This window comes from Nycticebus coucang, chromosome 14 (genome assembly GCF_027406575.1).
Source record: "Nycticebus coucang isolate mNycCou1 chromosome 14, mNycCou1.pri, whole genome shotgun sequence".
Classification (NCBI taxonomy): domain Eukaryota; kingdom Metazoa; phylum Chordata; class Mammalia; order Primates; family Lorisidae; genus Nycticebus; species Nycticebus coucang.
Window position 1 is genome coordinate 59,458,344 of NC_069793.1, and position 16,500 is coordinate 59,474,843.

Genomic DNA, 16,500 nt, shown 5'->3' on the forward strand with positions numbered 1-16,500 from the left:
ACTTAAAATGTCCAAAAGCAGTCCCCTGACCACCCTCTCCCCCAAGAGAAAACTGCTCCTTTTCTTGCCTTTCCCGTCTCAGTAAATGGCAAGTCCATTTTTTCCAGTTGCTCAGGCCCAAACCCTGGAGTACCTCTGACACCGCTCTCTCTCACACACAAACACACATACACCACAACACCTAATTCTTTAGGAAAATATAGCCAGAATCCAACTATTTCTCACCACCTCAAGTGCTACAGCTGTGGTCTAAACTGCTACACATACCATTTTTTTGTCAGGATTCTTATCTGGTTGCCTAGTCCCTTTTCACAGGAAGATCTAGTACTCTTTTGATCAAAACTAACTCCTGATCATCTCATTCCCTCAGGTGAAAGCCAAAGTCCTGCCATGACCTACAGATTGCTGTTTCCTAACTGACTGCTTCCTCTGCAGCATTCTTTGTATGCATTCACTCTGCTTCTGCTGTGCCTGGATCACACTAAGTACATGTCCACCTCAGAGCCTACGCACATGCTGTGCTTTCTGCTTGCATATCAGTTAGGAGATACACAAGTTGGGATGGGTAATTTTATGTGTCAACTTGACTAGGCTAAGAGATCCCGAGATAAGTAGTAAACGTTATTTCTGGGTGTGTCTGGGAGGGTGTTTCTAAAAAATATTGGCATTTTTATTGGTAGACTGAGCAAAGGAGATCGATTACCTCACCAATGTGGACAGGCATCATCCAATCTAGAGAATTCGTTCTCTAAGCTGTGACATCCATCTTCTGTCCTTGGACATTAGCACTGCTGGTCCTCAGGCCTTCAAACTTAAGATTGAATTACATCACCAGCTTTCTTGGTTCTCAAGCTTGCAAACAACAGACTGTGGGACTTTTCAGTCTATATGTTTTATTTCTCTGCATTTTATTTCTCTGGAGAATGCTCACTGATACAGAAACTTTCTGTTGCTGTGTAACAAATAATTAATACCACAGACTAAGCAGCATGAAAACAAGACACGTGTGGTATCTCACAGTTCTGCAGATGACATGTCCAACATGACTTTGCTGAGATCTCTGCTCAGGATATTATAAGCCTGAAATCAAAGTGTTGGCTGGGCTGAGTTTCATCTGGAGGGTCTAGGGAAAAAAATCCATTTCCAAGCTCATTATGGTTGTTGGTAGGACTCAAATCCTTTCAGTTTTAGGACTGATGCCCCTGTTTCCTTCCTTGTCATCAGCCAGGGGGCCACTCTCAGGTCCCAGAGGCCACCTAACTTCCTCACCACATGATACATCCATCCTTAAGTCAGCAATGGTGTCTCAAACCCTTCTCATGTTTCAAATTTTTCTGACCTCCCCTTCTGCAACCAGCCAAAAAAAAAAAAAAAACTCCTAGCTTATAAAGGGCTCATGTGATTAGGTCAGGCCCACCCGGAAAAATCTCTCTTTCTCACAATAAACTGTATAATATAATATAACCTAATTACAGAATTAAAACTGTCACAAGCACAGTCCCAGGAGATACACAGGGAAGACTAGGAAGCTATATCCTAGGAAGCCAGAAATCTCAGAACCCTCTTAAAATTCTGCCTACCACACATACACTGTAATAAAAAGACACAAAATACCATAGCGTAAACATGATAGTGTTTTTCTTTTCTCACATAACCCTTCAAGTATAAATACTCAAGGGCTAACATGGAAGCCTTTTTGTTATTCTGCCTTCTCCAAGGAAATAATCCTCGTCTTTAGAGTCCAAGAGAGTTCACCACTATGTCTGCTGAATCCCATCCCAACTGATGAGGGCAAAGAGAACAGAGAAGGTATGCTCTTTCTTTTAAGGGTACAGCCTGGCAGCTGCACATATCACTCAATCACATGACCATGCTTTGATGTAAGGAAAACTACAAAATTTAATCTTCATTTTAGTGGTCATGTGCCAAGATACAACTCAGGGGAAAGAAGGGGAAAGAAAGAAAGAAAGAAGGGGACAGTGTATACTGGGGGACAACTAGTGGCTTTTCCCACTAGGCGAGCAGAAGAGTAAACCCTCTTTTATCCAGGTGCCCTCAAGGCTTACTCCCTCATTTCAAGCCTCTGCTTAGATACCACTGTATTAGTGAGTTCTTCCCTAAGCACCCACAGAAAATAGCAACAACTCTCCCCAACATCATTATCTTCCTTACTCTGCATTATTTTTTCCCACAAAACTATTGCCATAAATACTTATTTGCATATCTTCTATTTCCCCTGACTAGAAATTTAAGCTCCATGGCAGCAAAAGTTATGATTTTTTCCTATTCTGTCCCCACTTCCTAGTGCTCGGCAAGGAAAGGATCAGAAAATATTTGTGAAAAAATACATAAATGTATAACAATCACAATGAGTAGGAAAATAGGCTCTGGAATTAGACTGCCTAGATTGACCTGACTTAACCACTTGATAGTCATAGGATATTTTACTTCAGTTTCATTTTTTTAAAATGAAGATAATAGTTTTTTCCTTATAGGGCTGATATAAGGATTAAATACATGTATAAATATAAAATGCTTTAGAATACACCTGGTAGATAGTAGGCACTTGATGTAATTGATATGCATTTAGGCTGTGGTTCATTTTGACATAATGGTGAACAAGACATAGTAGGGTTCAGGGAGAGCCTGAAAAAAAAAAAAAAGAGCATAGACAACCCTTCCAGGAAAAGACAAACAAGAGTTCCTGAATCACAGTAGGCCTTAATGTTTAAGGCCTTAAAACAACAGAAGCTGTCCAAAGAGAGAAGGGAATTCTATTCAGTAACCTCTGCTAAGCCCTCAACACTGCCTAAAAATCTATGTTTCTTTTGTCAGTTTACTCTTCCATTCTGTGCAACACTCTTTCAAACCTCCTGTACTGTCTCATCTTCCATTTTCTTCTGTTTTATTCTCAAATGATGAGTTTACTTCCTATTAAAAAAAAAAAGAAGATGATGTATTAATCAGATTCTCCAGAGAAATAGAACCAGTAAGATTTATATATAAAGAGATTTATTTTAAGAAATTGGCTCACATGACTGTGGGGGCTGGCAAGTCCAAAATCTGTAGGAGAGGCTGGCATGCTGGAAACTCAGGCAAAAGTTAATGCTGCAGTCTTTAGGAAGGATTTCTTCTTCTCTGGGGAACCTCAGTTTTCCTCTTAAGGCCTTCAACAGCTTGGATGAGGCCAATGCCTATTATCAATGGGAATCACCTTTATTTAAATACATTCAATTTTAGATGTTAAACATATCTATAAAAATACCTAAATAGCAACATCTAAATTAGTGTTTGATTAAATAACTCAGTACTATAGCCTAGCCAAGATGACACACAAAAGCATCACATGTGCTATTAAAAGGAGCTCTGTCAATCTTCCAATACCAAATCAAAAAAACTACCCTGTTTCCCCGAAAATAAGACATCCTCCGAAAATAAGACCTACTTACAGGAAAGATAAGACGTCCCCTGAAAATAAGACCTAGCTCATCTTTGGTAGCACACCTTAAAATAAGACACTGTCTTATTTTCGGGGAAACAGTGTAGTTAGGTCTGCTCTCATCCAATTCTCTCTCTTTCTTGTTACCTATCAGAGGTGCTCCTCCTCTCTCTAAAGCCAAGCTCTGGGACCATGCTGTCTTCCCTCCTTTTACTAAATAAATATTTATTGAGCATCACCTGTTTTAGGCATTGTTTTTTGTGCCTGGTTACATCTGGGTACAATACAATAGCAGTGAGAAAAACTATTGATTTATGGAGCCTACATTCTAGTGGGAGAGACACAAAATAAATAATTAAAAAATGACTACACTACATAGCATGTAAAGAGTGAAAAATGCTATGAAAAAAACAGAGGATAAGGGAGACCAGGAATATTTGAGGGGAGCATGGGTTACAATTTTAAATAGGATAATCAGAGTAAACCTTAATAAAAAGGTGACATCTGAGCAAAGTCTCCAAGGAAAGGAGGGTAGCTCTTCCCCCTGTCTTTTGTCTGGTTAGTTAGTTCTAACTCTTCCTTTGAATCTCAGCTTTAAAATCACTTCCCAAGAAAGCTAAATTTATATTACTGTTTGTTTCCCTTACAACATATATTTCTTCATAATATTCATCACAGCTATGATTATTTGTCCTATGTTGACCTTCATACTATACCATCATTAAGTTCCAAAAGAACAAAGATTGCTTCTTCTCACCCCACCTGTTTCTGTATAGTTTAATCTAATATTGGTAAAAACAGTCACTCAAATATCTGTGGACTATGTGAATACATGGAGCAGACCCAGAAAAGGAAAAACACTTCAGAATTAGCATGATGTGTCTAAGTATCATAAATAAAGTGATCCTTTTATAATCAAGGACACAAGAATTTAAAACTAAGGAAAGAGGGGTGGCGCCTGTGGCTCAATGAGTAGGGCGCAGGCATGGCCCCATATGCTGGAGGTGGTGGGTTCAAACCTGGCCCCGGCCAAAAACTGCAACAACAACAAAATAAATAAATAAATAATTAATTAATTAAAACTAAGGAAAGAGCGTTGAAGATGAGGTCTGGGACTTGAATAAAAAAGCCTCAGTTGCAATGCTAAGGAGTCTGAACATCACAGAATGAGTTAAGTAGTGAGTATATGATTACATTTACATTTTAAAAAAATCACTCTTGGCTAGTGTAGAAAATACATTGGTGGATATCTCCCAATAACCATTCTCCTCTTCTTCTTGAGTAACAGAACCCCCAATTTCCAGCTGGGCAAATGACTGGTAAGAATAAAGATTACATTTCCCAGCCTCCCCTGTAATAGGATCTGGCCACATGACAAGAGTTCTGAGGTGCAACTTCCCTTATATATCCTTAAAGGGAGGAGAGCATGACCCTTCACCACTACTCCCTGTCTCATTTTGCATCTTGGGATGTTTATGTGATGAAAAAAATCTCTATTCTTGAGTTACAAAGATGGGGGTCATACCCCAGACACAAAAATTAATGAGCTGCTAAGTAGCCTGGTTTGCAGATGACTGTAATGTTGCCATACCAGCTTTGGCATAGATTTTTATTTGAAAAAGAAGAAAAGTTTGTAAGTCACTGTTATTTTGAGTCTCTGTTACATAAAACTGAGCTAATTCCTAGCTAATCAAAAAAGGTCCAGACTCAAGACAAAAAGCTGTTAGGAGACTGCTGCTGCAATCTGTATAAGAGCTAATGAAAGTTTGATTAAGGTGGTAACAATAGAGATGGAGAAAGGGAAAGAGTTAAAGAGATATTTAAACAGAACTGTAGGTCTTAAAAATCAAGTGGAAGCTATGATTTCATGTTGTACATTTCCTTTAATGTGTTAGCATTTCTACTTGAATCAGAAGCCCGTTTATTCATTGACCACACAGATGCTTAAACCAAAAATATATATCTTAATTTAAAATAAAATCTTAAAATTATTAATTACATGTTTAAAAGTTTAATAAAAAAAGAAAAATTACCAAAGAAATTAAGAAAGAAAGAAAGAAACAAAGGAAAGAAATTGAGTGGAAACTAGAATGACAAAGAGTGATTTGCTCCAGATGGGGCCCTTCAATAATCTGTGAATATTAAGGGTAGAAGATCCTATCTGGCGAAAGTTTGGATGAAAAACATCTTTAAATCATTGGCAAAAGGTCAAAGTTAAATTTGCAGGTTCAGGGCCAGGTGCAGTGGCTCACACCTGTAATCCTGGCACTCTGGGAGACTGAGGAGGATAAATTGAGCTCACGAGTTCGAGACCAGCCTGAGCAAAAGCAAGACACCCCCCCCCCCCCGTCTCTACTGAAAATAGAAAAACTGAGGCAGGAGGATCACTTGAGCCCTAGTTGGAGGTTGCTATGAGATATTATGTCCTGACACTCTACCCAGGGCGATAGCTTGAGACTCTGTCTTAAAAAAAAAAATTGCAGGTTCATTTCTGTCTCTTCTGACTAAAGGCCTTTCTCTTAGTTATGTTCATAGTAAATAAAGCTGGGAGGAGACTAAAAGATGTTCAACAAATATTTGTCAAGCATGTTCTATGTGACAGGATCTGTGATAAGGCTACAATGATGAATATAGTGACAAACTGATCAAAGTGCTACACATCAAAAGCATGAGGAATTATGGGAGCTGGAGTCTGTGTAGAGTTCTTTGAGGAAATAGTATTTGAACTAAAATATCAAGAATGAGTAGAAGTAGGTTAAGTAAAGGCGAAAGCCTTGGAACGTAGGAAAGAAAAGGTCTGAAGGCCCCGAGATGCATGATAGCTTAGAGGGCTTGAAAGAAGGCCAGTGTGGCTAGAGCACAGAGAGAGAGAGAGTGAAGTGTGATTCAAATTAATTCAGCAAATAATATTGACAGTCCAGTATTTGACAGTCACAAATAAGATAAAGCTATCTTTAGTAGGCAGAGGCTGAATCACTTAGGACCTTGTAGCTCATGTTTTGAATCTGTTTTTGTCCATGTTAAGATATGGGATATTGAGAGAATTATCAACTGCTAGCTTCTATTTTATTTATAAACAACTAGGTTTACCTGCAGAAAATGAGGGAAATGGTAGAGAGTAATAATAGGTTTAAGAATGTTGGTTTTAGGCTGGGTGTTGTGGCTCACCCCTGTAATCCTAGCATTCTGGGAGGCCAAGGCGAGTGGACTGCTTGAGCTCCTGAGTATGAAATAAGCCTGAACAAGAGAAAGATCCCATTTCTACTAAAACTTGAAAAACTAGCTGGGTGTTGTGGTAGGTGCCTGTAGTCCCACCCACTCAGGAGGCTGTGGCAAGAGGATCTCTTGAGCCCTAGAGAGTTTGCTGCGAGCCATGACGCTCCCAAGGCACTCTACCTAGGACAACAGAGTCTCAAAAAAAAGAAAAAAAGAAAAGGATATTAGTTTGTAATAGTCATTGCAGGGAGCAGTAAAGATGACTAGAAAAATCTAGTAGGATTATAGGAGCCGAAGCTCCATTTGAAGTTGGTAGCAACAATTTTGGTAGTATAAATCTCCTCTATTAATGGTCCCTCCTTGGGTGGCATTTAGCTGTCCACATGTAGGCACAGACAAATGTTTCATTTTATTTAAGGATCTAAAAGAGATGAAAGGCAAGGAAAAATCAACCTATTCCAAGATAAGCACTAGAACTTAAGCTGCATAGAAATCTAAAGGTGCTAATGGAAAGAAGGTAGAAGAAATGGTCTAAATGCTGCAGTGAAATCGAAGAACAATAGTAGAGTGAATAGTTCGAACAAAGCAGAAGGATGAATCAGATCCAAGTGTTTTGAAGATGGAACCGTTTGGGGTAATGACAATGGACAGGATATAACTAAGGCACTGGGTGGCTCAGACAGTGGAATTCCCTGGCAAGTCCATCGAGGAACTAAGAGACCACAATACTGAATGAACTGTCTATGTAAACATTAAAGTATTCAAGGTGTGGGCAGGAAGACCAAAGGCTGGGTTTGTAAAATAGCAGAAGTAGTAGTAGCTAATGAGATTTGTACACAGTAATGAGAGAGGGTTATATGGATGAATAGCCCCAAAGGAATGAGACTTTGCAGAGGAGTGGACAGTTAAGTTCTTAAGCCACAATGGCAGGAACACCAAAATGTCTCCAGTATGTATGTTTGTGGTGATGTAATGAAGGTCTGTCAACACTTATTCCTAGCTGTCATGCTTGGAATATTACATTGCTCTCCTTATGCCAATGGCTATCACTTTATAGAAAAACCTGAGGAAGGTGAGTGACTATGGAAGGTAGAGTGGAAGAAATAAGGCTTTTCTAGTACTGAACACATTTATAAACTGAGAGGAAAGAACCAGGACAGAGATTGAAAATTTAAGAAAAGGATAACTGAGGAGTAAGATTGAGGGATACTTGTTTTCTAATGCCTAGAGGTGGGTAAAAATGAGCTTCCAGATAAAAGCTCTGGAAGTTCAAAGAGCACAGCCTTTAAAGTCAGACAGATCTATGTTCTTAACTCTTCTCCGGTGATTACTAATTATGTAACACAGAAAGAGAAGCAACACAGACAATTCACAATGAAAGTTTATTGCAAGGATACACACAAATGATGATGTGGAACAATTCTCCCACGAAGAACATAATATCCCAGGTCCTCATTCTTTGGTCTTCAGGGAGTTAAGAAGTTCCCAAGCTGTTTTACTTGCATTTATACTTCCAAAGGAGAAAATTTTGGGGAGTAGACATAAAGCCATTCCCGGAATGGCCCTGGTCAGAAACCTTTACTTCCCCAACAAACTTTTCTGTTCAAGAGAGAAAGAAGAAAAAAAAAAAAAAAGATTCACTCAAGAGATAGCAGCTTAAGAGGACAAAACACTTTGAGAAGTTACCTTCTCAGGCAGTGACTATATTAAGGTCAATTTCTGGTATATTTTGCATTCTTGCTTCCTTATCTGTTAAGTAGGGATAATACATCTTATAGTTTTGTTGTAAAGATTTACTTAAAGCACAAAATATATTAATATCAAAACTTATAGAAAGTGGGTGCTCAACAGGTATTATTTTGAGGCAGCGTGGTGTAAAAGAACGTGACTTTACTGTCAGATCTGCATTTTAACAGTCTGCCACTTGAGAATTTCAACTTTCTGCTCTGCAGATAAGACAGTACATCTGCTTTGTGGATGGTTGTTAAGGATCTTTTATTGTGGGACTAAATTTTTAGAACCTTCAATTTCTCTGTAAAAAAATGAAACTGGGTTATCTGATAAGGGTGGGGCATGGGATTAAGGAAAGCAGTGAAGGTATAAAATAACTGCTGTGGTGATTGTAGGAGGAAACAGACCAGGAACCCATACAGCAGAGGTTCTCAACGCTGTTGCGAATCACAGCAACTGTATAAAAGGGCCACAGCATTAGGAAGGTTGAGAACCACTGCCATAGAGGATTGTGTGCTCCTAGTTAGGACTTAACTGAAGTTGGAGACTTGAATATTTACTGGCATCCATTACACAACTGTTTTTCTCTAGCTGTATGAATGGAAAATAGAAAAAATATATGGAATGACATAAAAAGGAAGCCAAGGATGGCCAATGAAGAAGAGCGATAGAATGATATGCCATGCAGACTGCTGAATAATAAGTAAATTCCACAAAGGAGGAGGAAGCAATACTGAGAAAAGAATAGTGAATCTAGAATTAGAAATCACAGAACAGGTACAGTGGGAACAATGTGGTGTAAAGAGTGGAAGCTGAAATTAGATTATAGACAAGCAGTGAAACATTAAGGTAACCAAAGACTTCATTTTATCCTTTTTATCACCACCACCTCCACCATCTACTTCACATTTGGATTTCCTTTTCCTCAAGTTTGGCTATTCTGCAGAATATGGTCTTCAAGTTTCTCCTTTCCTGATTGCTCCTGAAGACAAGCACACATACTTTCTTTGTTCAAAGGTTTACTGTTCAGCCCAGGAAGACAGGAAAATACTGAGAAAGTAACAACCTGGGGAAATGGTTGAAGTTCCAGAACACAGTAGAATTTTTACAGGTTTTAACTTTCTTCTGTAGACACTAACTTCCCAGAAGGCAGTGCTCAAAAGCCCTATGTTTTTTTTTTTTTTGTCTGCTGTACATAGATAACTCCTTTTCCTAGATCCAGCAGAATTACTCCATGTAAGACATAGTCCACAAAAAATGTTATAAATCAATGCATACTTGGCTCACAGGTGAGCCAGAGTTCCCAGTTTCTGTTGTTTGAGTAGGAACCAACGTCCTGTTGCTGTTACCAACCTTAAAATTATACATACAGACCTGGCTTTAACAAGATGCCTGGAAATTCTGAAGTTTTCCTTCTACATGTAGAAGGCAATTTCTCGGCTGCCAGGGCTGAAGCTAGCATGTATTAAATGACAGAACAAAGGATGGTGCCAATAAAGTAGCCAAAGCTTCTTCCCTGTCCAGAATATAAACCAAACAGAGTGAAGGGGGGGGGTGTTATTGGCTCCAGAAAAAGGAGCAATGGTACCCAAGTTTCAGGCAACCCCTCATTGTCTATATACAGGATTCATCAAGACTGGGTCCTTCCATCTGAGGGTCCATCCAGTGCCTTCTCTCCTGGGGTTGGGGGTGGCTAGCTGCCTGGAGGCTGGTCTCTGGGCTGCTCAGCAGCAGCAGCAGCAGCAGCTGGCACAGCCGAGGAAGCCTTGTAGTCTGCGATGCGGCGCTGTACCAAGGCAGGCATGAGCTGCACGTAAGCGGCCATGAGGCGGTGGTTGGAATGGATCAGCTTCCCAGCACAGCTGTGCAGGCAGGCCTCCTGGAAGAAGACAGGGTGGAAGTAGAGGCAAAAGACGTTCTGTCAGGCCTGGCTCCTTCCTTCCCCATTCCCAGCCTAGGGGGTGAGAGCCTTGGAAAGGCCAGGGCCAGAGGTATGGAGAGTGGGGGAGAGGAGGCAAGCAGTCTGTCGCTGATTCCTGCGAATCGAGGATAATCTCCCTACACAGTTCCCACCTCCTCAGAGTCCAGAGCTCGGTGGTGCAGGCTGGGCACACAGCGCTGGAAGCAGAGTTCTGTCATCCGATTGTAGACCAACAGGAAGTCTCGCAACTGAGAGAAAAGCAGACCAGAACTCAGCTACAAGGATCCCACACTTCACCTCAAGGCCCCGCCGCCCGAGGTTTCCCACGACCGCGCACCACAGCCCGATGTTTCTTTCCAGCCCTCGGATCCCCGGTTCTGTGGGGTTCCGCGCTGTGGACAGCGAAGTGAGCTGCACGTCCGGCCCTGAAGCAACTTAGTTCTCACTCACGTTTCTCAGTTGCTGCTGCTGCTCCATCACCGCAAAAGCATACCCCCGTCACACTTCCGTTACCGCGGCTTGGCGCCACCCCGGAAGTAGTCTCTCGCTGCTCCCCAAGGACTGAGGGGTTGGTTCGAGGTTCGCCCTGCCTCTATCTGCTAACGTCACCTCCGCCCTTATAATCTGCAACGTGACCGGCTTCTTCTGCCCGGAGAGAACGTCACTTCCGCCGAGTCCCTGACCTGCTGCTAGGATCGCGACGGGAACTGGAGCCCGAGGTCCCCGCGCGGCCCGGGCCTGGCGCCCTGAGGGGAAGAGCCGCCCGGCCCGAGGTGAGAGGGACATACGTGGGCTAGAAGAAGTTGAACGCATGAATCTGTCCTGAGGGCAAGATGCCCCCAAGCCCTGGGGCAGGATGAGGACACACCTGATGTCCAGGTGTATGGGGAGGGGGGAGGGCGGGGACTCACACACCTGGGGGACATAACTGACTTTGGAAGGGATCACCTATATCCTGGGAAAGAGAGGCTTTTATTAGAGACTGGGTACATACATCAACTGATTCAACTAAGGCCTGATGGGGAGGGTCCGAGGAAGAGGAGGTGCATGAGATGGAGAGGGAGAGAGCACCAGGAGGAAGGGGTAAGAAATACTAAAGGAGTATGAAAGGCCAAGCAATGGAGAACATACCTGAATGGGGTATGAACACCTGAGTCCTTGAAAGGGCTTCGTCTCCTGGTGAGAGTAAACACACCTGCTTGGGGATAAGTTCCAAGAACGCCCAGACTTTCACTCCGGTTCACTGCTGTATTTCCATTGCCTCAAATAGTGCCTGACACATATTAGGTACTCACTAAATGTTTGTTGAATGAGTGAATGCATGAATGATCACTGGAGTCCCGGTGAGGTTAAGGGATTGTGAGAGACGCTGGGGCTTTGGTGTGCACATGGAAAATTGTGCATTTTGGAGGAGAGGAATACCTATGCCTGAGGAAGGGTGTGGTAGCTGAACCGTAGGACACTCAAGCCCTGCTGGGACCACCTCTAAAACCTCAGAAATGGCAGAGGAGGCTTCCCTTTAGAGTGCTGGCCAGTGTCCAGAACTTTGTGTGTTGGGCTTTGCAGGGTGCTGAGGTGGAGACTTTGAGTCCAGTTCCTTCCCTAGCCATGACGGACGGGATGCTAGGGAAGGCAGCCACAATGGAGATCCCCATACATGGGAACGGCGAAGCTGGGCAGCTTCCTGAAGATGATGGGCTGGAGCAGGTGCTTCTGTTGAATTCTTGTAATTGTTTCAGTTTAGGAATCCCAATTTATAAACTGTGATCTCTCACTCTCATTCCCGTAGCCTTCCCCTAACTTATCTAACTCACTTCATTTATAAGTTGTCATTCTGATTCTGTGTAGTCTTCCCGTGTATAGTGTCTTTTTGATGCTTCAATTGAAACTTGTTCCCACCCCCCAAATTTTTCAGCTGACCCTGTGTTCCTGAAGCCCCTTCTCTTCCCTGGCCTATAGGATCTCCAGCAGGTGATGGTGTCAGGACCCAACCTCAATGAAACCAGTATTGTGTCTGGTGGCTATGGGGGCTCTGGTGATGGACTTATCCCCACAGGTATGATTGATGAGAAAGAAGTTTGAGTGGAGACAGGGACAGGAGTGGTTTGGGGGAGTATTGAATATATCTAGAGCAGAGGTCCTCAAACTTTTTAAACAGGAGGCCAGTTCACTGTCCCTCAGACCGTTGGAGGGCCAGACTATATTAAAAAAAAAAAAAAAAAAACTATGGGGCAGCCCTGTGGCTCAAAGGAGTAGGGCACAGGTCCATATGCTGGAGGTGGTGGGTTCAAACCCAGCCTTGGCCAAAAACTGCAACAACAACAACAACAAAAACAAAAACAAAAAAACTATGAATAAATTTCTATGCATACTGCACATATCTTATTTTGAAGTAAAAAAACAAAATGGGAACAAATACAATCACACCGCCTCATGTGGCCCGCGGGCCGTAGTTTGAGGACCCCTGGTCTAGAGAGCTTGGGAACTTTGTTTGTGTGAACCCCATGGACCCTTTGCTAGGGTTTTCTATCTGCTTACCTCTTACCATTTAGCTCCTAAGGTGGCTTATCTGTACTTTCCCTGCCACCACCACTTCAGCAAAGTTAAGTCCTCTACAGAAGTACCCTGCTTTGAAGCTTGTGTCTGAATTAGAACTTTGTGAGACTTCTCAGAGTTTTATTTTAGACTCCAGAGTAACAAAAAGCCCTGAATCCCTGACTGAGCTTCCACATGAAAATGTCAACATGTTTCCTGCTATTAGGACCCACCACCCTTGACTCCCCCCACTCCCAAACTCAATGTATTTTCTTCTGTTTGCTCTTGTATACCATCAACTCTTTGTTCTCCTCCACACTTCCACAAGGAGGCCAGATGTAGATTGGAATTTGGTTCTCAGGGTCCAAGGTCCCAAGTTCTTAATGTATAGGGGAATTCAATTGTCTCTAGCTTCTCCTTCAGGGAAGTCATTTTCATGTGCTGGAAAGGAAGTATGGGTGAGCCCATGCAGGTGTCGGGTATATCTGAGAGGCTAGTGTCAGAGAACTTGGTCCTTTAGGGTCTGGCCGCCATCCATCTCACAGCACCACTCCTGCTGTCCCTGGTGATGACGTGGCTCGGGGCATCGCTGGAGAGAAATTTGACATTGTTAAGAAATGGGGCATCAACACATACAAGGTAAGATTTAAGCACCTCTCTCTTCCTCAAAACTCCCTCTGAGTACCTTTTACCCTTTGTCCCAGATCCTAATATTCTATCTGTGGCTGAGACTAGGAGTCTGAGGGTCCTGGGATAGGCACCTATTGTAGGAGGAAGGAGCCAGAGTCTCTGACCTATTCCCCCACTTTCTAATCAGTGTACAAAGCAGCTGTTATCTGAACGATTTGGCCGAGGTTCCCGGACCGTGGACCTAGAGCTAGAGCTACAGATTGAGTTGCTGCGTGAGACAAAGCGCAAGTATGAGAGTGTCCTGCAGCTGGGCCGGGCACTGACAGCCCACCTCTACAGTCTGCTGCAGACCCAGCATGCACTGGGTGACGCCTTTGCTGACCTCAGCCAGAAGTCCCCAGAGCTTCAGGTACCTCAGCCAGATCAAAGAGGGTGGGAGTACTGGGCCCAGCCCTTCCTAGCCAGTCAACTCTTCAGCCTCCCTCCCTCCTGCAGCCCACAGGGAGAACCCTTCCAGGGTGGGCACAGACCTGCCCCCAGCAGCACTCACCTGTGGAGGCAGCCTAAGGGTTTGTACAGAGATCTAGAAGTTGGAGGGTTGGGGAAGGGTGCACACTAAGTGCCTCATAAGCAATCCCTCTCTGCACAGGGGAGAATGCTTTTGGTACTTGGCCTAATCAGAGCTTCTCTGTTGTATTAGCTCTCCCTATTCCAGTCTTGTGAATTTATCTGAGAACCCCTACCTCACATTCCTGCCCAAGGCATCACCTGGGTGGTTCACTAACTTTGTGGCTCAGAGCCTTGCTTGAGGCAGTCCTTGGTGTTTCCAGTTTCAGATGGCTGTTTCCTTTCTGGGGAGGAGGGTAGTGAGGGGCTGTACAGCTCTAAGCAGGTAGAGTCTGTTACTCAAGTCCTGTCCCTTCCTTCTGCCCTCAGGAGGAGTTTGGCTACAATGCAGAGACACAGAAACTGCTGTGCAAGAATGGGGAGACGCTGCTAGGGGCTGTGAACTTCTTTGTTTCTAGCATCAACACTTTGGTCACTAAGACCATGGAAGACACACTCATGACTGTGAAACAGTATGAGGCTGCCAGGTGTGGGCACTGGTGGGGCCTAGAGTTTGGGGAGTTGGCTGCTATGGAAGTTTATACATAAGGGCATAAAATTTAGCAAGGAAAGGAAAGTGTGTGTTAGAGGACAAAGGGGTGGAGACCAGCCTGTATCACCCCCTCTCCAGGCTGGAATATGATGCCTACCGAACAGACTTAGAGGAGCTAAGCCTAGGCCCCCGGGATGCAGGGACACGTGGTCGACTCGAGAGCGCCCAGGCCACTTTCCAGGCCCATCGGGACAAGTATGAGAAGCTGCGGGGAGATGTGGCCATCAAACTCAAGTTCCTGGAAGAAAATAAGGTACCAACCCCACTCCCTTGACCCTAGCCCATCTTCCCACCTGTGACACTAATCTTCCTGTAAGGTCCTCCCCATCATTGGATGGGAAAATGCAGCCTGTCTAGATAGTGGGACGTTCTTTACAGCCCCAAGCCTTTCTAGGTCACCTCTCCAATCCCTGAGCCTTTCTTGTTGGGGGATTTGGCTGTGGGTCTCAGAAGCATAACTGGAAAAATCACTTCCTGAGTTGTGGTACCATAACCCTGGGCCGTGCAGTTCAAGTCAGGTTCCTCCAATCAGATTGACCCATATCCTTCGACTCCCTGGGTAGGATTCAGTACCAACCCCCAAAGCACCATCACAGCAGAGTCCCCATACCCCTGGTCTGTGCCCGGGTTCAGGCTCATAGACCCTTAAGAAGGGTACCTGAGTCAAGCCTTAGCTGACCCTGCTGGACCCCCAGATCAAGGTGATGCACAAGCAGCTGCTGCTCTTCCACAATGCCGTGTCCGCCTACTTTGCTGGGAACCAGAAACAGCTGGAGCAGACCCTGCAGCAGTTCAACATCAAGCTGCGGCCTCCAGGAGCTGAGAAACCCTCCTGGCTAGAAGAGCAGTGAGCGGCTCCCAGCCCAACTTGGCTATCAAGAAGGACATTAGGAGGCACAGCCCCAGGGTAGGGGAGATTGGACTTGGGACATCCCTTGCCACTTGCCCTCTGGCTTGGGCTCCCTTTTCCTGGATGGGGCCTGACACCAGTTTTGCCCACATTGCTGTGGTGGGAAGAGGGCCTTCAGGCCCAGAAGCTGCTGCCCTGTCCTTTATCTTCCTGGCCACTGGGCTTTATTCCCAGATCTTTTTCCTTCCACTCCACAGCCAAAGGCTATGACAAAACCACTCCCTGGCCAATGGCATCACTCCTCAGGCTGGGGTGTGCCCCCTGACCAATGGCAGAGCCTCAAAAGGCCCTGTCAGCCAATGGCAGCTCTTCTTGGGCTCCCCTGGGCCAATGATGTTGCCTCCAATACCCTCTGTCTCTCCTCTATGCGTGCCCATTGCAGAGAAGGAGACTGGGACCAAAGGGGTAGGGATAATGGGGAGTCCCATTTCTGGCCTTGCTTCTAAATGGGCTTGTCCTCACCTACCCACCCAGTTTAATTGTGCTTAGAGCCCAGGAAGATTGGGATCTAACACTAGGAATAAACCTTTCATAAAAGCAGGCCCAGTGAGGTCAATTTGTGGGGACTCTAGGAGGGTGGGGTGGGTAGAGAAATGCCTAGTCTAGTTATAGACAAAAATCCTATCAAATCAGGAGAGTTAGGGTTTGACAACTGAAATCACAGGTTTCAGGAACAGTCTGAAGGCCCAATCTCCTCCAGCCCCATTAAAGCCAAAGCTTTGTCCAGCACCAAGATAATTATGGATTTTAAGAGCACAGGGTCCAGAAGGTGTTAGGTTTGCTGACTTTCATCATGTATTCATTCATACAGTAAATATTTACTAAGTGCTTTTATTTGCTAGGCACTGCTTTAGACCCTGGGGGAAAACATCAGTGAATAAAACATGGTTCCTGCCCACAGTGCTATGGCCTAGTGGGGGATAGAGACAAGTAACCAGGCAACTACAATACAATGATAA

At 44.0% G+C, this 16,500-nt stretch overlaps 2 protein-coding genes across 3 annotated transcripts; one reads left to right on the forward strand and one right to left on the reverse strand.

The window, feature by feature from the left end:
• Positions 1-8,024: 8,024 nt before the first annotated feature.
• TIMM10B (translocase of inner mitochondrial membrane 10B) lies at positions 8,025-10,853 on the reverse strand. 2 transcript variants are annotated; one of them, XM_053560560.1, is made up of 3 exons: positions 10,758-10,853; positions 10,460-10,555; positions 8,025-10,265 (listed from the first exon to the last, which is right to left on the reverse strand). In XM_053560560.1, exons 1-3 carry the CDS (start codon positions 10,782-10,784, stop codon positions 10,080-10,082), a joined length of 309 nt encoding a protein of 102 aa, XP_053416535.1. In that variant the 5' UTR covers positions 10,785-10,853; the 3' UTR covers positions 8,025-10,079. The 2 variants fall into 2 exon arrangements, with proteins under 2 accessions (XP_053416535.1, XP_053416536.1); XM_053560561.1 differs by having other exon boundaries at positions 10,645-10,797.
• ARFIP2 (ADP ribosylation factor interacting protein 2) lies at positions 10,844-16,081 on the forward strand. Its single transcript, XM_053560558.1, has 8 exons — positions 10,844-11,080; positions 11,874-12,014; positions 12,267-12,363; positions 13,363-13,481; positions 13,660-13,881; positions 14,409-14,566; positions 14,710-14,884; positions 15,327-16,081. The coding sequence occupies exons 2-8, from the start codon at positions 11,916-11,918 to the stop codon at positions 15,480-15,482; spliced, it is 1,026 nt and encodes a 341-aa protein (XP_053416533.1). The 5' UTR covers positions 10,844-11,080; positions 11,874-11,915; the 3' UTR covers positions 15,483-16,081.
• The last annotated feature ends 419 nt before the right edge of the window (positions 16,082-16,500 follow it).